Below are 23,152 nucleotides of genomic sequence, written 5' to 3' on the forward strand. Positions count from 1 at the left end.
GGGAGAGAGAATCCCAAGCAGGCTCCACACCGCCAGCACAGAGCCCGGCGTGGGGCTCAAACCCACAAACTGTGAGACCATGACCTGAGCTGCAACGAAGAGTCAGATGCTTAACCAACTGAGCCACTCAGGTGCCCCTGTACCTGGTGACTCTTGAGAAAAAATAGTGAGTAGACCTACTGAACTCACAAGGTTGAGAGTATGTCTAAAGTTTTCCATGGGGAGAGGAGCTTATGAAGATCCCCTGGGAATGGCTGCAGATGTACGTAGACGCACGTACTGGGGAGGTATGGCAAGGACCACTCAGAAAGCAGCTTCATTAGAACATTTTACAGTATTTTCACTTGCTGCCGTACTCATACAATGACCTTTGCAGACAAGGGGGACTTGCCGAAATCAAGGCACCGTGACGAGAATGGATAAGTTGTTTTTCCTCTTCCAAGCACCTGCAGGTCACCTTGTGAGGAAGGAAGGAGGCCAAATAAACTATCACCTCCGTGTTTCTGTCGGCAGCTTGCACATTTGGATAGACACTGTATTCAACTGCTATCCTGTATTTCTGCTCTGAGGGCACAATACGTTCTTTCCTTTTATTAATTTCCATAATTGTCATATTACTAAATAATTCAGGCTCACGCTTAGAATTTTTTAGAATTGGGGACAACCAGAAGGATGTACAAGTATACAGTGTTCTTTTGAGGAAACAAAAATAATGTTTTATGTGTTAATCTTTACTGTGAAAATTTTTAAGAAGGAACATAAAATTTGTTTTGTGTGTGTTGGGTTTGTTAAGAAATGTGCAGAGTTGGGGCTCCTGGGTGGCTCAGTCGGTTGAGCGTCCGAGTTCGGCTCAGGTCATGATCTCATGGTTTGTGAGTCCGAGCACCACGTCAGGCTCTGTGCTGACTGCTCGGAGCCTGGAGCTTGCTTGGATCCTGTGTCTCCCTCTCGCTCTGCCCCTCCCCGACTTGTGTTCTGTCTCTATCAAAAATAAATAAAATGTAAAACAAAAATAAATTAAAAAAAAAAAGAAATGTGCAGAGTACATGAAAAGACACTTTTCCAAATAAGGTACCCAGTTGGCTAACAGACACATGAAAAGATGCCAACATCGCTCATCATCAGGGAAATACAAATCAAAACTACATTGAGATACCACCTCACACCTGTCAAAGTGGCTAAAATTAACAACTCAGGAAACAACAGATATTGGTGAGGATGCGGAGAAAGAGGAACCCTCTTGCACTGTTGGTGGAAATGCAAACTGGTGAAGCCACTCTGGAAAATAGTATGAAGTTTCCTCAGAAAATTAAAAAGAGAACTACTGTTTGACCCAGCAATTACACTACTAGGTATTTATCCAAAGGATACAAAAATGCTGATTCAAAGGCACATGAACCCCAATGTTTATAGCAGCACTATCCACAATAGCCAAAGTATGGAAAGAGCCCAAATGTCCACTGACAGATGAATAGATAAAGAAGATGGAATACTACTCAGCCATCAAAAAAGAATAAAATCTTGCCATTTGCAATGACATGGATGGAACTAGCATGTATTATACTAAGTGAAATAAGTCAGAGAAAGACGAGTATCATATGATTTCACTCATATGTGGAATTTAAAATACCAAACAGATGAACATAGGGGAAGGGAAGCAAAAATAAGATAAAAACAGAGAGGAAGGCAAACCATAAGAGACTCTTAAATACAGAGCACAAACTGAGAATTGATGTAAGGGAAGTGGGTGGAGGATGGGCTAAATGGGTGATGGGCATTAAGAAGACACTTTTCAGGATGAGCACTGGGTGTTCATGTAAGTGATTAATTACTGGGTTCTAGACCTGAAGGCTAGACTATTCTATATGTTAACTTGAATATAAATTTAAAAATTAATTAATTAAATTAAAAAAGGAACCTAAAATTAAAGATGAGCATGTATCAAACGTGTTGATGGTTTTCCAAAAGTATCAGTCATTAAGAAATCCATGGAGCGTTTGCTATTTCATTACTAATAAGAACTAATCCTTGAAATTTTTGTGGGATAACTTCTCTAAAATATATAAAGAACTTTCAGTCTTAATGGACTCCAACTTCCTCACCTTAGTGATTCTGCTACTAGGGCAGACACAGTTTATTGTCTACTGACCTGCCGAACTGAGATGTGGGGCATGTCTGTGCTTTGTCTGTGAGCAGGGATCTGTTAGGACAGGGAGAGCACACTCAGCTAGAGTATTTCCCCCATAGCATTTGTCTTGCTTCCTGTGGATGGAAACATCATGTCCGAGGTTTTCGGTCCTAACCCCGGCTCACTAGAGACTCCTGGTCAATCTTCCCTAAAGGGAGTATGCACGCCTTTCTTTGCCCCTGTTTATTTCTCCTTTTTCTGAGAGTCTGACAAGACTCATGTGGCAGCAGAAAGAACAGTAACTTATACTTCACTATCTCCTCAGCAGACTTAACTGATTTTGACAGTTCCGTTTTCACGGGAGATGCCACCCTTCTTATTCTGAGACGTGATGACTGATGTCTGTGGCCCTCAGCTCCGCCTGTCTGCTTTTGACACCTGCGATCTTTCGAATCAGCAAAGTTCTCCATGGAAAATACGTGTGGTGGGTAAATGATCCAGTGTCCTGAAGGCAACATGGAGTGACTTGACCTATTTCTGTTTTAGCAACATTCTGTTGGGAACGTGCAGGGCCGGGGTAGGAGAAGCAGCTGAGGTTGGAGAGACTACCTGCGTGAGAGGGTGGCCTTGATGGTGGGGGCCAGAGAACTGCCATAGGCACAGGGACTGGGGACATAGGCAGGAGAAACCCCAGAGCTACGTGGAGAAGACCCAATGGTGACTGGACGTGGACCGCAGGACAGGTGTCTGGGGAGCTGGCATCTCCTAGATGGGGTGCCCGGCCGACTGTGCTGGTGGTGAGCCAAGAGAAAAGCAGGAATAGAAGGCTTCAGGTTTCCACAGGTGCTGAGTGTGCTGCACTCTCAACATGACACTCTTGCATTGCCCTGGGACTAGTTATCCAGCCGGTAATTGCAAACATTGATGCAGACCTCAGAAGGGAGGTCAGTCTAAAATCGTCGTTTCCATACCTGCAGTTTCCTTGAGGCAAAGCCTCCACACATTTCTGTCTCTTCACCACCAAGCAAAATGTCAGGCACCTCTTAAGGGCTCAGAAAAGACGTGGCAAACTGAAAACCAGCAAATGCCAGATGCCTTAAAAACAAGCGAGCCTGAGTTTTCCACTGAATCTCTGTGAAGTAGAGTGTAATGAGTATCCCCGTTCAGATAGAAGCCCAACGATCTGTGGCATCAGAAACCCATGTGCCACGTAGCTGTTCTCTTGAGCCTCAGTCCTTCCTAGGATGCACTGTTTTGTCACATGACTGGAGCAAAGTAACTCCCCAGGATAACCGTCACATCAGCACTAATATTTAAGCTTGCCAGTTTCAATTCTGTGGCTCATTTTTTGTGTCAATATATATCTTTTCCTTAGGAGGAGGTTTTTTTCTTTTTTTAATATAGTCATAAATAGCTTTAAACTCTGCCTTAACATAGGTCTAGCCCTCCCCCTCACCCCCAAGTGATTGAATTTATTTGAAAAGTTAATTGCAACTTTTTTCTGGCAATAGACACAAGATAAAGTTGTACTGAACGCATACACTTTCAAAAGTATGCATGTACTGTGGATCCTGAGAAACTTAACAGAAGACCATGGGGGAGGGAAAGGAAAAAAAAGAGGTTAGAGAGGGAAGGAGCTGACACTTAAGAGACCCTTAAAAACTGAGAATAAACTGAGGGTTGATGGGGGGTGGGAGGGAGGGGAGGGGGGGGTGATGGGTATTGAGGAGGGCACCTTTTGGGATGAGCACTGGGTGTTGAATGGAAACCAATTTGACAATAAATTTCATAAAAAAAGTATGTATGTAAATATAGTGACAATGTAGGTACATAAATCTACCAGCTTTACAAGTTTTCTTGTGCCAGGGAGAAAACTAACACGACAATTCATCGAGCACCTTGTATGCAGTATACACGAATGGGGTAGGGTCTTGGGCCACAGTGTGAAGACATATATTACAATCTGCACTACTGCAGAGGTCAAGAGAAAATAAACAGAAAAACTGAATGTAGAGTGATCAGAGCCACCATAGGGACAAGCAGGGATGTAAGAAGAAGCCTCCAACTGGTGGCCACGCCTTTCCAGAGGAAGTGAAGCCCACTGATGCTAATTACTGGTGCCTTGGTGCGAACCAGCCTCCCATGAGAAAGGATAGGATGATTCAGGAGGCAAGGGGGCGTCTACAAATGCCCGGAGGCAGAGAGAACAGAGCGACTGGAGAGTACTGCTAGTGCTCCAGGATGGCCAGACGGAAAGCGTGCAGGTAGACTAATGAGGGCTCCGGTTGATAGGCTCAGGGTGTGGACGGACAAGGAATACAGGTCAGCGTGCTAGACGGGAGAAGCAAGCCAGTGGGAAAACGTAAAAATTGGACAGACCATAATACAATCCTGTCTGTGAGCCTCGTTTGAACCCATGGGATTTAGATAAAAAGCAAATTCCTTTTTAGATAAAAAGCAAATTCCTTTTTAGATAAAAAGCAAAATGTTTGAGCAACTGCCAGGCAGTGAATTGTTAATAATTTATCCATTAGATATTTGTATTAGATATCTGGAGCACCAACATATGTACTAATAGTTTTGTTGTTGTTGTTTTTTAATACTACACTTAAAATAACAAAAGAGAATTTTCTGGGCTTTGCTAATGAGACTTCATGCATGAACTAATTCATGATCACCCAGAATCTAAAATATGCTTTTGTATTTCTATCTCATAGTTGCTTTTTGCTTCGTAACTATGGTGATCACGTAACTTTTCATCCAAACTGGGATGGTTTCGAAAGTGAAAGAGATATTATGAATAATTACACAAAGACAACAGGCATGAATATGAACCATCCTGAGCCAACCAAATGTGTGATTCTTATTCAAAATGTGTGCTTCATTTTAAAAATGTTTAAGTGATGACATTTATTTTAGATTTGGAATAGTGTCTAGAAATGGAATGCCCTTTCCTCTTTTAACTGGACAAGTTCCAATCCTGTAATATCTTAAAGCTGGTGAATTACTCCATTTTCTCTTCCTAGTCTCACCTTTCCATTTTTGTAGGATGCTGAATGAATCACTGGCTGAGCCGAATGAAATAAAGATGATAAATCTCTTAACCATGACACTTACCAGCTGTGAAATGTGCATGTATCTTTTTAAAGCAGAATTCTCAAAGTCTAGGAGAAAATGCTTCATTTTGTTTTATTTTTACTTAGCTTCCAAAACAGAAATTGGGATCAAATCCAATAAAAACTTTTATGGCCAATGAAAAATGAAGCATTATTAAAATAAGAAAAAAGGGAAGAAGCTGAAAGACCTACTAGAGAGAACTGCCAGATTGTAGCATTTCAATGGATCCCTCTACAAAGCCACAATATTCAGCTATTATTTAAGCAGGTGGCACATTATTATTCTTATAGATTGATACCTTTGCTTATTATCCCCTTGACTGCACACAAAACACAGTAATTTGAATCTAATAATGTCTGTAAAAACTTCCATTAATAATATATAGTGTTATTAAACCATAAAAAAATTATCTATGGCCTGTTCTAATTGATTTTGGTCTCTGTGATTGATGGGCTGAGTTTCACCATACCTGGGTATGCCAGGACAACTAACCTTGTAATAAAGGAAAATCACTGATTTCAGGTTTGAAATGAGGCGGTTTGGAAACACTGCTTCATCGGGTTTCTCACCTCCCACAGAGAGGAGCACCACAGGAGTATAAGCAGATCGCCGGTAGACAATGGAAACGTATTTTTGAGTTTTATATAGTTCCATGATAATTAAAATAGTGCAAGAAGATAAATCTCATGCGTGGCCATTTTACACAAATGGTAAAAGGAGTCTGTCTTTGTGGAATGAGTCCCAAGTCCTACTAAACAAAATCCAAGGAAATAGTCTTACATGAGGTTCTTCCATGTTCTGCCTCTATACCTCGTTTCCCCATTAACCACTCATAGCCGCATACATCATGCCTCCTCGTTTTCACTTCTGCTCTTCCTTATGTTCAAACATAAGGAACTTCTATCCATTGGCCGAACTCTTCCTATGAAGCAACACTGAGCTTGGCATAATCTGCAGAACATCTTCTCTGAGTCCCCAGATTAATTGATATCTCCGTATTCTGTGCTTTCCCAGCATGTTTTAGTGGTCCTCCTATTAGCAGGCTGATGTGTTATATTTGATTTATCAGCCTATATAACTCTTTGCCTTCATAGACTACAAGTTCTTCAAGGACAGAAGACAACCAACTAATCTCAGGATCTGGCAATGCACAACAGGATCAGTGCTCACAAAATACATCCTAATTTGAGCTAACATTAACTGTTTGTCTACGTATGATTGTCTGCAGTTGCGGTGACACATATTTAAGCCACACAACCATTCCTAAGCAACTGCATCTGGGTGGAGTGAAAGAGTATGGCCCTCACTTAGATGCTGCTTTTTAGTGAGGTTAACTCTGAGTCAATCACTCACCTTACCTGAGCTTAGTTACACATTTGTACCAGTGAGCATACGACTAAGGTTGTGGCTCTAATTCAATGAAAAATGAACTTAATTTGTACAATGTACTTGCTCAGTAAGTTTCCCCATCTTACTTCCTTTTAACACTTTTAAATTAAAAAAAAATATATCCTAGGGATTCATTTCTATAGTTATGGTTCTCTGTGTGTAGATATGAGAAAGTCATATAATACCCATTGTTTAGATTTATCCCATGTTCTTGCCTGTGTCTGTTCTATTAATTAGAGTGCCCTCCATAAATTACCATTATTCCTTCCCTGTCCAGCTCAAATATTACCTTCCCAGCAAAGTCTATCAGAATTAACTGGCAGATCATCTGGATTTCCACAGTACCTTATAAATGATTTTATTACAATACAGTAAATATTATTAAACTGTTGTAATGCCAAGTGCATTCCCCTCGCTTTGATAATTTTTCCAGTCTGGGATCATTTTTCAAAATAAAGAAAATAATGAGACATATATTAAAAGAATTTATGGAAAGGCAAGATCTTTTGTTTTTATGTTAGAAAGAGCAACAATAGTTTTAAAATAATACATTATTAAAATAAATAAATATATGACTGCATGCACATTTAAAATATAGTTACTAGTGAAGGTTTTGTGGTCAAAAATTAGTTTTTTTGGCAAGAAAAATTAAACCCTAGAAGTGTAACAAAGTTATATTATGTAGTATTATATACATTTGACCAGGACATTTATTACATATAAAAATGCTCAGTATTTGAATCTTATCATAATATAAACAGATATTTTAAAAGAACACAATACAATAGAACTGCCACAGTTCAATTTTTTTAACAAAAACATTGGCTAACTGCTGTCAGATTAATTTTATGTTTTATAACATAAAAGAGCCTACAGTAGCTGCTATTGGTTTCTTTGATTAGCAGTTTAGAAACACAAGGTAATAAAAAATTAATTTAATTTACCTTAATAACCAAATCAAATTTCTGGTGAAAATCTCTGTTTACGGGCTCCAGGAGGCGAAGTTCTGCCGTCCTAGGATGCATATGGAAAAATCGTGGGTAATCCTCCGGAGTCCCTGAAAGACAGTGAGATTTCAGTATTAATTGAGAACAAGAGGTAATATGTGTGTGTGCTATATCTGTTTCCCTTCATCAACCGAGGAACAAAATCACAATTTCATTAGTAAATTAAGTTTCAAAATTATGCAGTCTAGGGAAAGGAGACACAAATGTAGTATGTAATTAATTAGCTTATGAGTAAGAAAGATGGAAAATATTTCTTGTTTGGATGGTTTTCTAAATATATTTTATTAGGAGAGCTCTTTAATTAACTTGAAACTTCATCACATGAAAAGAGATACTAAGTGTAGGGAGAGCAAATTTTGAATTATAAAATTGTGTTTTAATGGTGCATAAATCTTAATTATGGTCTGCATGGTCTTCTACCATGTCTTGTAATAAACAAAGACTAGTAATTTGTACCAAATATCAAGCTGCTTGAAAATTAAAATGAACATATTCTGTTCCAGCTGGTAAAATATTTTTCTAAAGGCAAGAATCCAGCCAATTACATCAATCATATTAAATCAAAATACATTGATGATACTCTTAATGCCTCCAGAGGATATTTCTTAAATACAGGCATTATAGTGAATTGAAGCACATTTCTTCCTGCAGAAATTTTCTTCAATTTCATTATCTTCCTTTGTTTAACATGATATTCTTTGTCTCAAAGTGAAGAAACAGTAGAAGTCATATCATGTAACTATGGAATATATTATGCATTTGGCAAAACAGTAACTGTAAGAATAAAATAACTATGGCTTCCAATTATTAAAGCCTACTTTGTGCTAATGCTTTATGTAAATTATCATCAATAAGTCTGTAAATCATTCCCATTTTACAGAGAAGGACTTGAGAACTTTGAGATATTAAATAATGTGTACAAGATCAAAGGGACAATGTAAGATAGAGCTTGAATTCAAATCCAGGGTGCGAGAAGTCAGACATATCAAAAAATGGGTTAATTTCTATTACTTCTTTGCTTCAACACTGAGACAAGAAGAGAAACTCTCCTGGGGCATTATGTGAGAGGAAATAAAAAAGTTTGCCAGTACAATAGACTTGAAAATCCAGAAATAGTCAAAATTGCACATGACAATTTAGCAGATGATAAAGGAATCATCTCCAAACAGTAGGGGAAAATGGATTTTTGAATACTATCATTTATCAAATAGAAGAGCCATACAGAAAATGATCAAATTGCATCCATTCATTATACTAGCGTAAATCTCAAATAGAGAGAATATTCATATATAATAAACAATAAAACAACACAAGTGCTAGTAATAGATGAAAACACAGATGAATTCTACTATAATGTGAGAGTGGGCATATCTCTCCTAACTATGGCTCAAAATCAAGAAGCAATAAGGGAATAAAGAGATAAATTTGATGACATTACAAAATGGCTTGGCAATACACAATAAACAAAGTAAAGCCACAAGTGACAAGCTAGGGAAAATATTTGCAATTAACAACAGATGCAAAATGTTCAAATCCCTAACATATGTAGATTTACAAATTAGGAAGGAAAAACATCATCTGTACATTAAAAAAAAACAAAAAACAAAAAACACTGCGTGAGAATAAAAAGAGTTCACAGAAAGAGAAAGGTAAATGACTCTTCATCATATACAAAGATGCTCACCTTTATACACAAGAAGAAAAATTCAAATGAAAACCACAACGAAATTCCATTTGTTACTTGTTAGATTAGCAATGGTCCCAAGTGGACACTCCACTCTATTGGTGAGCCTGTGAGAGAAAATGTACTTCCAGACATTCCTGGTACTATTAAAAGAGTGTTACAAACTTATGATGGAAAATCTAGCATAGTATATGAGAACGATGTGAGTATTGGGGAATTCTGAGAAGATGATATCAGGAATCTATCCTCATGTAAACAAGAATTGGCAAGATCTTTCTGACACAGCTATTTTAGAACTCTGGAGTTTATTTCAGTGTTCCAACTTCTGGAGTAAGGTTTGGACAGTAAAATATGATTAATTTCCATCAATTACAACTCTTAGCACAGTAGCAGTTACACATCTCCCACCCCTCTGCCACTTGGCAGGGAGCTGGGCACATATTCCTGTAGCAGCTTGCACACTGCTGCTGGGAGTAATTATGGGCAAAAAGGACCATGTCCTCTAAATATCAGAGATCTGTGCCCTCATCAGTGACTGCTGTTTCTAATCACAGAGATGCAGGTGACTATTGTCACACCTACCCTTCTTGCTGTAAGCCACTCCACTTAGACTGAGGAAATTTCCAGGGAACTCAAAGGGCTAGCAACCTTTTTACCCTATTCTTTTTTCTCCCCCTTTCCCTTTGGAAGCCAGGCATTAAAAGCAACTACACATGGAGGGAAATTAGCAAGTCAACGTGCATACCCAGGGGAAGTCATAGCTCAGAAACTACTTGAGAAGACCTTAGGTTTACACCTCAGACTAGTCCTGAGCGCAGAGACAGACTACAATAAAGAAAACATATATACATGTATATACATACACACGCGTATACGTGTATGTATATGTGCATGTGTATGTATATGTATATGTATATGTATATGTATATGTATATGTATATGTATATGTATATGTATATGTATACACACACACAAACACAATTAAACAAAAATAGATATAAAAACCAGTAAATTCTGGGAAGGTGAAAACTTCTGATTTCCAGAATTACCACATTATTAGATTCAAATGTCCAGTTTTCAGCAACAACAACCACAACACAGGGTATATACAACAACAACAGCAACAATAACAATGACACAGGATATACATAAAAACAGAAAAGTATGGCCCATTCAAAGGGAAAAAAATGAATAGAAATTGGCCCTGAAAAACACCTGATTGATGAGTTACTAGATAAAGATGTTAAAACAGCTGCCTTAAAGATGCCCAAAGAAATAAAAATAGATGTAGAGAAAGTCAAGAAACTTATGTATTAATAAAACGGAAAAGAGACAAATAACCTGGAAAGAAACTACAGGAAACTAAGAAATTCTAGAACTGAAATAAAAAGTTTACTAGAGAGGTTGAAATGCAAATTTGAGCAGGCAGAAGAAAGAATCAATAAACTTGAAGCTAGGGCAATGGAAATTATTGATGCTGAGTAACAGAAAAAGAAAAAAAAACATGATTAAATAAAAGGGAACAGTGCCTAATTGACCAATAGGGCACTATTAACAAGACCAACATACACATTGTGGGAGTCTCAGAAGGAGAAAAGAAAAAGAATGTTTGAAAAAATAATGGCTGAAAACTGCCAAAGTCTGATGAAAGATAGAGATAGAGATATACATCCAAAGAGCTCAATGAAATTTATTAAGATAAATTTAAAGAGACTCACACCAAGACACTTCATAATCAAACACAAAAGACAAACACAAGAAGAGAATCTTGAAAACAGTTAGAGAGAAATTACTCCTCACATACAAAGGATCCTCAATAAGATCATCAGCCTCTTTCTTATTAGAAACTTTGGTGGCGGGGCGCCTGGGTGGCTTGGTCGGTTGAGCGTCCGACTTCGGCTCAGGTCATGATCTCATGGTCCGTGAGTTTGAGCCCTGCATCAGGCTCTGTGCTGACAGCTCAGAGCCTGGAGCCTGTTTCAGATTCTGTGTCTCCCTCTCTCTCTGCTCCTCCCCTGTTCATGCTCTGTCTCTCTCTGTCTGAAAAATGAATAAACGTTAAAAAAAAAAAAAAGAAACTTTTGTGGCCAGAAGACAGTGACCCTATTTATTCCTAGTACTAAAAGAAAAAAAAAATGTCAAAAAAGAATTCTATACCTGGGAAAACTGTCCTCTAAAGTGGCAGAGAAATTAAGACTTGCCAGATAAAAGCTGAGAGAGTTCATTACTACTAATCCAGCCAGCCCTGCAAGAAGTGTCAAGGGAATCCTGCAGGTTACAATGGGCAGGCACCAGGCAATAATGTCCAGCAGTCGGGGGAAACAAAGATCTCGCAAAGGTCAATGTATGGGCAATCACAAAAGCTCGTATTATAGTACCAAAGTCTGTAACTCTAATTTGTGATTTCTACATAATTTAAGAGACTAAGAAAATTAAAAGAATTATTACTTTATGTTTTCAGGCACACAATATACAAACATGTAATTTTGTTACACAGACTAAAAAGGTGAGGATTTAACTGGAAAAGATCAGAGTTTTGCATTTTTTTTTTAATTTCTCTTAGAGAGAGAGAGAGAGTTCAGGAGCAGGGGAGAGGGGCAGAAGAAGAGAGAGTCCCAAGCAGACTCCATGCTCAGTGCAATGCCCACTGCAGGGCTTGATCCCCTGTACCTGGGATCAGGACCTGAGCCAAAATCAAGAGTCAGACACTCAACTGACTGAGTCACCCAGGTGCCCCAGAATTTTATATATTGTTAAATTTAAGCTGGCATAAATTTAACTTAGAGTGCTATGGCCTTTGGATTTAAATATAATTCACATGATGAAGACAAAGAAAACAGTTATAGAATACACACAAAAGAAAATTAAAAAAAAAATAGAATTTAAACACTACAAAAAATCAACTAAACACAAAAGAAGACAGTGCTGAAGCAAATGAAAATGAGAAAACTTTAAGACTATGGAAAAAAAAAATCAAAATGACAGAAGTCCCTCCTTAGCAGTAATGACTTTAAATGTTAATTAATTAAACTCTACAGTCAAAGACAGAGATTGACCAAATGGATTGAGAAAGAAGCATGATCCAACTATGTGTTGTCTACAACAGACTCAGTTTAGATGTCAAGACACAAACGGATAGTGAAAGGCTGACATATGCTAGAGCTTGAGGGCATTATGATAGATGAAATAAGCTCATCATAAAAAAGATAAATACCACATGATTCTACTTATATAAGTTACTTCGTCACAATCACAGAGACAATAGGTAGAATTGTGTATTCCGGGGGTCATGGGGAAGAAGAGAATAGGGAATTGAAGTTTAATGTGTATAAAGTTTCAGTTTTATAAAATGAAAAGAGTTGCAGACACATCCTTATAAATGTAAGTAATATCACTAAACTGTATACCTATAAATGGTTAAGATGGGAAACTGTATGTTATGTATATTTAACGACAATTAAAAAATTGAAGAAAGTCATAGTAGCATCTATTTTTGACCCAGAAATCCCACTTCAAGGAAATTTTTGCATTTTCATAATAAGTAGTCACCATTTAAATATACATCAAGAGTGGTCTGGTTGAGTAAATGATGATACATCCTCAAGCAGATAATAATTGAAATGTAAAAATTAATGATAAATATCTTTACCTATTACTATAGAATTATCTTTAGTTATAGAAAGTGACAAAACAACTTGGAGAAAAGTGCATATATACACTAACTTTTAAGAAAGAGGAGTATACACACATACAAATAAAAGGAAATATATACACATAAATGTGTATATATGGATGTTAGGAAAAATGATAAACTATAACATTAAAAAAGTGTTATGTATGAGAGAAAGAGCGAATGTTTTGAGGGAATAGGCAATGAAGCTAGATTAAACGAGCTACACCACTGTTTTTTTTTTTAAATTTTAGAGCCATATGAATATTATATATCATTATAAGACATTGAATACAAGGACATCACAAAAATAAATATTAAATTTAAAAATCTAAGTGTTTGGGGCACCTGGGTGGCTCAGTCGGTTGAACGTCCGACTTCGGCTCAGGTCATGATCTCACAGTTTGTGAGTTCGAGCCCCGCATCAGGCTCTATGCTGACCGCTTGCTCAGAGCCTGGAACCTGCTTCAGATTCTGTGTCTCCTTCTCTCTCTGCCCCTTCCCCGCTCACGCTTTGTCTCACTCTGTTTCTCAAAAATAAATCAATGTAGGGGCGCCTGGGTGGCTCAGTCGGTTGAGCGTCCGACTTCGGCTCAGGTCATGATCTCACGGTCCGTGGGTTCAAGCCCCGCGTCGGGCTCTGTGCTGACAGCTCAGAGCCTGGAGCCTGTTTCAGATTCTGTGTCTCCTTCTCTCTGTGACCCTCCCCCGTTCATGCTCTGTCTCTCTCTGTCTCAAAAATAAATAAAAAAACGTTAAAAAAAATAAAAAAAAAATAAATCAATGTAAAAAAAAAATCTAAGTGTTTATTCATTTGGTGAAATAAATACAAATAGAAAACGACCATTCCAGACAACTTTCAAAGATAGTACCTCAATGTCTTGTTCACAGTATAATGTAGCTCTACAACAACTGAAATTATAAAAACAGAAACAAAAACAAAGAGTCTGTAGTAGTAATATTGTTCATGTTAGCGTTGTTAGTCTAAGATGGTTATGGGAGCATTTTGCCAGCAATGAGATGAATAGTAATGTGATGTCTTAACTCTATCACCCTGTGTTAAAAACTAAATTCTTATCAAAGAAAATTGGATTGCCATAGAAATTTAAGGAAATTTATGCCTATTTCCCAAGTTTTTATATCGTGGCCATGTAGGAATTTATAATCGGTCCCAGTCAAATGTTACTGCTGAATAACATTATAACCTCTCCTTTGGTAGAGCAAAAGCAATTTTGATATACAACTTATATCCAGATGATTTTCAATGAAAACTTTCAAGTGACCCCTGAATGTTGAGTATCTTACAAAAGCCAGGCTATTATTGATGTATAAAAATGTTTCCAAGAACAGAAGTGCATGTCTAAGTTCAAGGACCCTATAGATTCACTTAATTTTCTCATTTAGAAGATGTGATATTCATTCCACTTAGCAAAGCTATACTTAATTCATTTACAAAAGTTGCTTCTTGGTTCCAGTTCAAGATGGTGATATGGGAAGACCCTGAACTCACCTCCTCCATGGAGCACACTGAATTACACTTATTAAGAGAACAGTTGCTCCTGAAGAAGAACTGAGGGTTGACTGAACAGCTACTGAACAACCATAGAGAGAGAACAGCAAGAGAAAAGCAAGAGTGACAGAGACACAATAAGGAAGGGACTCCCCTCCCCCACTGCTGCCAATGGCAGTGGAGAGGGACAGTACTGAGGGACCAGGAACAGAACCTTCTGTCTTTGGGCACAGAAATAAAGCAGTGGTTTAAAAGAGCAACTAGCATGTAGAAGACACAACATGAGAACTCCGGAAAGCAGCAGAGGAACCCTAGAATGCTCTCCAGGTCAGAGGTACTAGAGAATGATAGTCCCTGGTTCACATTCCCACCCCACCTTAAAAGCCTAAACAGGAGCAGAGTCCAGACCCCATGACAGGTGGGTCCAGTCATCTCAGTGAGCTTGTGACTTCAGTGAACCCAGGGTCTACAAGCTCACAACAATCCTGGTCATACTGGGGCACAGAAAACAAAGCCAGGGTTTAAAAGGGAGCTCTGAAAATGCTCTCTCCCCCTCCCCCTTAGAAGCCCAGACCAGAACAGGGTCTGGAAGCTACACGGGAGGGGTTCAGATGCCATAATTAGTGGGTGCTGATGCCATAACTGGAAAGTCAGACTGTCACAGAAAGTTGGCAACTGCAGCAAGCCTAGGATTTGCAAGCCCACACCAGCTCCTTGCATGCTGGGACACAGAACAAAAAAACACTGGTGTAAGAGAGTCAGGGAACTGAAGAAAAATTCTTTCCCCCTCAATTTAAAAGCCCAGAGAGGAGCAAAATTTAGCTCAACAGTGAGCTTGAGTCCTCAGGGTGCCTAGTGTCCATAAATCGACACCAGGCACCCTGTAGTGCTGAACACAGAAAACAAGCTGTGGTTTATGGGTTTTGTTTGTTGTTTAATATTTATTGTATTATTATTATATGTTTTTTTTTTACTTTTTGTTTTTACTTTTTAAAATTGTCTTGCTTTATTTTGGTTTTACTCTTTTTTTATTTCTTCTTCCTTCTCTTTTTTCTTCTTTTTTCCTCATTTTTAATTTTTTTCTTTTCTTTTATTATTATCTTTTCTTCCCATTTATTCTTTTTGTAAAAAGCCATGGTTTAAAAGTGTAACTAGCATTTATAGCCACAGCTCCAACCAACCATTAAAATTCACCAAGCATACATGGTCTGGATAGGGAACACTGTACACAAGACCAGTTGTTCAACTTTAGAACAATTAACTTTTTCCCAATCCACAGAAACACAAACAGAAAGTCAAACAAAATGAAGAGACAGAATAATATGCTTCAAAAAAAAAATAACAAGAAAAAACTAAAACAAAATAAAACAAAAGCAAAAACAAACAAAAAAACCTAAATGAAACAGAGATAAGCAATATACCTGATAAAGAATTTCAAGTAATGATCATAATGAAACTCACTGGGGTGCAGAAAAGAATGGAAGAACTCAGTGAGATCTTCAGTAAAGAGACAGAAAATATTAAAATGAAATAATCAGAGTTGAAGAATACAATGTCTAAAATAACACACACACACACACACACACACACACACACACACACACACACACTATAGGGAATCAATAGTAGATGAGAGGATGCAGAAGAATGTGTCAGCCATCTGGAAGACAGGGTAATGAAAAGCACACAAGCAAAACAACAAAAAGAGAAAAGAGTTTTTTGTTTTTTTGTTTTTTTAAATGAGGACAGATTAAGAGACCTCTTGGACAACATAAAGTAAACAAACATTTATATTACAGGGATCTCAGAAAAAAAAGAACAAGAGAAAGGTGTAGAATCTTTATTTGAATAATAATTGAAAAAACTCCATAACCTAGGGAGGGAAATAGACATCTAAGTCCAAGAAGCACAGAGAATTCCAAACAAGATGAACCCAAGGAACTCTACACCATAGCACATAATAAAATGTCAAAGGTAAACAATAAAGAGAGAATCTTAAAAACAGTGAGAGAGAAACAAAAAATTACCTAGAAGGGAAAACCTATAAGGTTATTAGCTGAGTTTTTAGTAGAAAGTTTGTAAGCCAGAAAGCAGTGGCATGATATATTCAGAGTGCTGAAAGAAAGAAAAAAAAAAAAAAAAACACAATAAACAAAAACCTACAACTAAGCATACCTTACCCAACAAGATTATCATTCAGATTTGAAAGAGAGATAGAGTTTCCTAGACAAATAAATTATACAGGAGTTTATCACCACTAAATCAGCCTAATACAAAATGTTAAGACCACTCATTTAAGTGGAAAAGATATGACCACAATTAGACATTAAACAATATGAATAAAAAGATTTAAAATATGAGAACATATATATATATATATGTATATATATATATGTATATATATATATATGTATATATATATATATATATATACATATATATATATATATAACATGGAGAGAATGGAGTAAAAAAAATAGAAGGGGAAAAAGAAAGATGATTTTTTCTCTTTTCTTTTTTTTTCTTTTCTTTTCAGAATGTTTGAACTTGAATGACCAAACTAATATGGACTGCTATTTACTTAGGATCTTACATATGAACCTCACTGAAACCACAAACCCCAAACCTGTATAGAAAACAAAAAATAAAGAGAAAGGCAAAGAATCACTACAGGTATTCACTGACCGCAAAAAGAGCAAGAGAAGAAAGGAACAAAGAAGAATTACAAACTAAAAAACAGAAACAAAAAACAAAACAAAAACAAAAACCAGAAAACAAATTTTTTAACTGTTGATAAGTACATACCTATTAATAATTACTTTAAATGTAAATTGTCTAAATGTTCCATTCAAAAATCAAAAGACACAGGGTGACAGAATGGATAACACAAACAAAGAAGACCCATCTATATGCTGACAACAAGAGACAGACCTCAGACCTAGATAAATACAGCCTGAAAGTGAGGAGACAGAAAAATATTCACCATGCAAATATGGAAGTGGAAAAAATCCAGGATAGTAATACTTATATCAAACAAAATAGACTTTAAAAGAAAGACTGTCATAAAAGACAAATAAGGACACTACTTAATTATAAAGGGATCAATTCAAGAAAAAAATACAATTGTAAATATCTACACACTCAACACTGGAACATTTAAATACATAAAGCAGATATTAATGGACATTAAGAGATAAATTGATAGTAATAAAATGATAGTAGGCAACTCTAACACTTCACTTACATTAATGCATAGATCATCCAGACAGAAAAACAAGACAACAATGTCTTTTAATGATACAATGGACCAGATTGACATAACAGATGTAAACAGAACATTCTATCCAGAAACAACAGAATGCACATTCTTTTCAAACGCACAAAGAAGGAACATTATCCAGAACAGATCACACATTAGGTCATAAGATAAATCTCAATAAATTTAAGAAGCTTGAAATCACACCATGCATCTTTTCTAAGCACAATGTTATAAAACTAGAAATAAATCATAAAAAAATTGGAAAAAAACATGAACATGTGCAGACTAAACAACATGATACTAAACAGACAAAGGGTCAATGAAGCAGTCCATGAATAAAAAAAAAAAATACATGGAAGCAAATGAAAATGAAAACTCAATGGTTCCAAATTTCTGAGATGCAATGAAAGCAGTTATAGGAGAGAAGTTTACAGCAACATGGGCCTACTTCAAGAAATAATAAAAAATACAAATAAACATCTAACCTTATGCCTAGAGAAACAGGAAAAAGAATAAACAAAGCCCAAGGTGACTATAAAGTAAATAGTAAACATCAGAGCAGAAATAAATGAGTAGAAACCAAGAAAACAATAGAACAATCTATGGAACCAGGAGCTTGTTCTTTGGACAGATAAACAAAATTGACAAAACTTTAGCCAGACTCATCAAGAAATACATAGAAAGGACACACACACACACACACACACACACACACACACACACACACACACACAAACGATCGTTGACACCACAGAAATACAAAGGCTTATGATAGAATACTAGGAAAAACTACATGCCAACAAACTGGACCACCCAGAAGAAATGGATAAATTCCTAGAAACATAATCTTCCAAAATTGAACCAGGCTGATATAAAATCTGGACAGATTACAAGTAACAAAATTGAGTTAGTAATCAAAGACTACCAAAAAATAGAAGTCCAGGACTAAACGGAATAACAAATTAATTCTAAAAGGCATTTAAAGAAGAGTTAATACCTATTCTTCTCAAACTATTCCAAAAATAGAAGAGGGAGAAAATCTTCCAAATACATTCTATGAGGCCAGTATTACCCAGCACCAAAAATTAAAGAGACCACAAAAAAAGATAACTACAGGCTAATATCCCTAATGAACACAGATATAAAAATCTCCAACAAAATATTTGCAAATCACATACAATAGTACATTGAAAAGATCATTCACCATGATTTGGTTGGGTTTATTCCTGGGATGCAAGGATGGTTCAATATTCATAAATCAATCAACATCATAAAACACACCAACAAAATGAAGGATAAAATCATGATTATCTCAGTAGATGCAGAAAAAGAATTTGACAAGAGTCAAGATCCATTCATGACAATAACTCTCAATAAAATGGGGTTAGAGGGAAGATACCTAACATAATACAGGCCATATAAGAAAAACCCACAGCTCACATCATACTCAATGGTGAAAAACTGAGAGCTTTCCCTCTAAGGTCAGGAGTAAGACAAGGATGTCCACTCTCACCACTTTTACTCAATATAGTACAGGAAGCCTTAGTCACAGCAATTAAACAAGAAAAAGAAATAAGAAGCATCCATGTCAGTAAAGAAATTAAACTGTCACTATTTGCATATGGCATACTATACATATAAAACCTTAGGACTCCACCAAAAACACTACTAGAAGTAATAAGCATATTTAGTAAAGTGGCGGGATTCAAAATCAATACTCAGAGATCTGTAGCATTGTATACAGTAATAACAAAGTTGCAGAAAGAGAAAATTTAAAAGAAAACCTTACAATCAGATCAAAAATAATAAAATATGCAGGAATACACTTAACCAAAGAGGTGAAAGACTTGTACTCTGAAAACCATAAAATTTCACGTGTGAAACCTATAGGTTTCACATCTTCAATTTCTTTTGAAAGGAAGGAAGGAAGGAAAGAAGGAAGGAAGAAAAACAAGGAAGGAAGGAAGAAAAACAAGGAAGGAAGGAATTAAAGATGATACAAACAAATGAAAAGATCATCCATCCTCATGGTTTGGAAGAAGTAATATTGTCAAAATGTCCATATCAACCAAAGCAATCTACAGATTCAATGCAATCCACATCAAAACCCCAACAACATTTTTTACAAAACTAGAACAAATAATACTCAAATCTGTATGGAACCATAGAAGACCCTAAGTGATCAAACCAATCCCGAGAAAAACAAAGTCGGAGGTATCAAAATTCCAGATTTCAAGATATATCACAAAAAAACTGTAGTAATGAACACAGTACAGTACTGGCAAAAAAAAAAAAAAACAGACACATAGATAAACAGAACAGAATAGAGAGTCCAGCAATAAACCCACAATTTATAAGGTCAATTAATCTTTGACAAAACAGGCAAGAATATGCAATGGGAAAGAGACAGTCTTTTCAATAATGGTACTGGGAAAACTGGGCAACTACATGTAAAAGAATGAAACTGGGTGACTTTCTAACACATTACACACAAAAAACCTCAAATTGGATTAAAGATGTACACATGTGTCCTGAACCCATAAAAGTTCTGAACAGAACATAGCAATAATTTCTCTGGAATTAGCCATCACAACATTTTTCTTACATATGTCTCCTAAGGCCCAGGAAACAAAAGCAAAAATAAACTGTTGGGATTACATCAAAATAAAAAGTTTCTACACAGCAAAGCAAACAATCAACAAAACAAAAAGGCGGCCTACTGACTGTGAGAGGATATTTGCAAATGACATATCTGATCAAGGATTAGTATCCAAAATATATAAAGAACTTATAAAACTCAATAGCAACAAACACAAATAATCCAATTAAAAATGGGCAGAAGACATGAACAAACGTTTCTTCAAAGAAAACATCGAGATGGCCACCAGACACATGAAAAGATGCTCAATATCACTCATCACTAGGGAAATGCAAATCAAAACCACCATGATATATGACCTCACACATAAAGTAATGGCTAAAATGAAAACACAAGAAACAAGTGAATATGTGGAGAAAAAGGAACCCTTGTGCATTGTTGGTGGCAATGCACACTGGTGTAAACACTGTGGAAAACAGTGTGGAGATTCCTCAAAAAATTAAAAATGGAGCTACCACATGAGAGTATTTAATCAGGGAAAAGGAAAGTAGGACCTTGAAAAGATATATGCACCTGTATGTTTATTTCAGCATCATTTACAATAGCCAAGACATAGCCAAGACAGGGAAGCAACCTAAGTGTCCATCAATAGAAGAAGAATTAAGGTATATATTATTTACATACACATATGTACACATACATACAATGGAATATTTCACATCCATAAAAAGGGATGAGTTCGTGCCATTTGAGGCAACATGGATGAACTTAGAGCGTCTTATGATAAGTAAATCAGGCTGAGAAACACAAACACCATATGATTCCACTCACAAGCGGAATCTAAAAATAAATGAGCGAAACAAACTCAAAGCACAATCAGACCTATAAATACAGGGAACTGATGGTTACCAGAGGGAAGGTGGGTAGGGGATGGACAACATGGGTGAAGGGGAAGGGAAATACAGCCTTCAGTAATGGAGTGAGTAAGCCATGGGAATTAGAATCAGAGCATAAGGAACACGGTCAATGACATGGTAATAGCGACAGATGGTAGCAACACTTGGGAGACGGAGACGTGCAGACGTGTCAGATCACTATGTCGTACACCTGAAACTAATGCAGATGATAGATATCGCCTCTAATTTCTTGCCATTCGCTACTGTTAGTTTTAAATTTATCATTTTGCCTTATAGCTGTCCCACTTTTCATGTGCATCTTTGATTGTTCTAACTGAAAACAGTAAACTCTCCTTGTCCTACTCTCATGTCTTCCAGATCTCTTCAGGTCTATCCATCCTCTTTGCAATCTCTTTGTTGAGCTATTTCTAATGAATACACTCTTCTTTTCTGTTCTAAAACAGTGCCAAAAATTCTGTAATCCATCCCCCACCAAAGAACATAAAACCTCAAATCTGCTTTTACTTGTCTTTCAAAAAAATCAAAGTTACTCCATTAGTATCCAATTTCTCAATTTAGGAAAATACTACAAAGATTTTCCTGGGTTATTTTCCTGATGCATTTTTATGGCAGTGCTTCTGAGAATGTAGATCTTGGTCCACTTGCATGGGAAAAGCTAAGATCCCATCCTGTTTTGTTGAATGAGAATCCCTGAAAGGCAAGGTCAGAAATATGCACCTCTGAAAATCTCTAAAGTTTGAGAACCACCGCGTTACGGTGTATGAAATGCCCCCATACCTTTATTTGAACCTGAAACAAGTATAAAAACCATGAACTGAGTTTTTGCTGATAATACCACCACTTTTCTGACTATGCAGATTCCAATCTACAAATTCCTCTTATGACTCTTCATGTGTTGCCCATGTGATTCTTCCTTGCCTGTGTCCTCACCATTCTCTCCTCCTGTGTTTTTCTGTGGTCCTCCTCTGCTTCCTCACCTAAAGCCTTTCCCTCTCATTCATGTACTGCTCTGATAGCTTCCTCAATGTTCTGACATTCCATGTGTTTACAATAACTAAGGTAACATGCTAAAATGCCACTTTAATCTCCCAATTATCTAGACAAAATTTAATATATTGTTTACTGCAGTGATGCCCAAGGTGTTATTTAGTGGTGCAATTTACATACAATTAAATGCACAGATAAGCTTCAATGTTTTTGGAGAATTGTATAGACCTATATAACCACCACCCATATTAAAACTTTAATTTCACATTTCTTTTGTCCAAAAACAATACAAAAATATGCTTAACAAATATTTACTGTTCAAGATGACACTTGCTGCTCTTGGCATGTGTATAGGGACACAGGCAAGGAGTCTTGAGGGAGGCATGGGGACTATGCAGTGTATATACAGGGGGACAGAAGCACTGTCCCCTGTCTGCCTTCAGCACATGGCAGTGGGCTTGGGTTCATATCTGGCTAAAGTGACCTGTGTTTTGTAGAGTTCATTTTTCACCAAACGAATACTCACAAAAATGAATAAACAGCTGAGAACTATTTCTTCAAGTGAACCTCAGATGGAAAAGAACACTAATGATGTATGCAAAAGTGAACACCACGAAGGGACAGGATGCTCACTCCCATGCTCCTAGTACAAGGACTAAATGAATCATGCTATTAGGTCACATCCTAAAGACCCAGGGCATCAACTCAGCCTGACAATTTTTTTAAATGTTTATTTATTTTGAAAGAGAGAGTGTTGGCATGAGCACGGAAGGGGCATAGAGAGAGGAGGAGAGAGAGTCCCAAGCAGACTCTGCACCGTCAGTCTAGAACCTGACACAGGGCTCGAACTCACAAAACCATGAGTTCATGACCTGAACCGAAATC

General features: G+C 36.9%; 1 protein-coding gene across 18 annotated transcripts in view; it reads right to left on the reverse strand.

Annotated features, from left to right (window-relative positions):
- Positions 1 to 23,152, reverse strand: part of PCDH15 (protocadherin related 15) — a 1,681,879-nt gene that overhangs the window by 360,747 nt on the left and 1,297,980 nt on the right. For all 18 annotated transcript variants that reach the window (XR_008425054.1, XR_008425055.1, XR_008425056.1 and 15 more), the window contains one exon: positions 7,579 to 7,691. Coding sequence is in view for 15 of the 18 variants with exons in the window: in XM_053910276.1 (XP_053766251.1) it covers positions 7,579 to 7,691 (113 nt within the window). In the remaining 3 variants the exon portion in view is untranslated. The remainder of the gene's footprint in view (positions 1 to 7,578; positions 7,692 to 23,152) is intronic.

The sequence above is a fragment of the Panthera pardus genome, unplaced genomic scaffold (genome assembly GCF_024362965.1).
Source record: "Panthera pardus isolate Hobbes unplaced genomic scaffold, ASM2436296v1 HiC_scaffold_22, whole genome shotgun sequence".
Classification (NCBI taxonomy): Eukaryota; Metazoa; Chordata; class Mammalia; order Carnivora; family Felidae; genus Panthera; species Panthera pardus.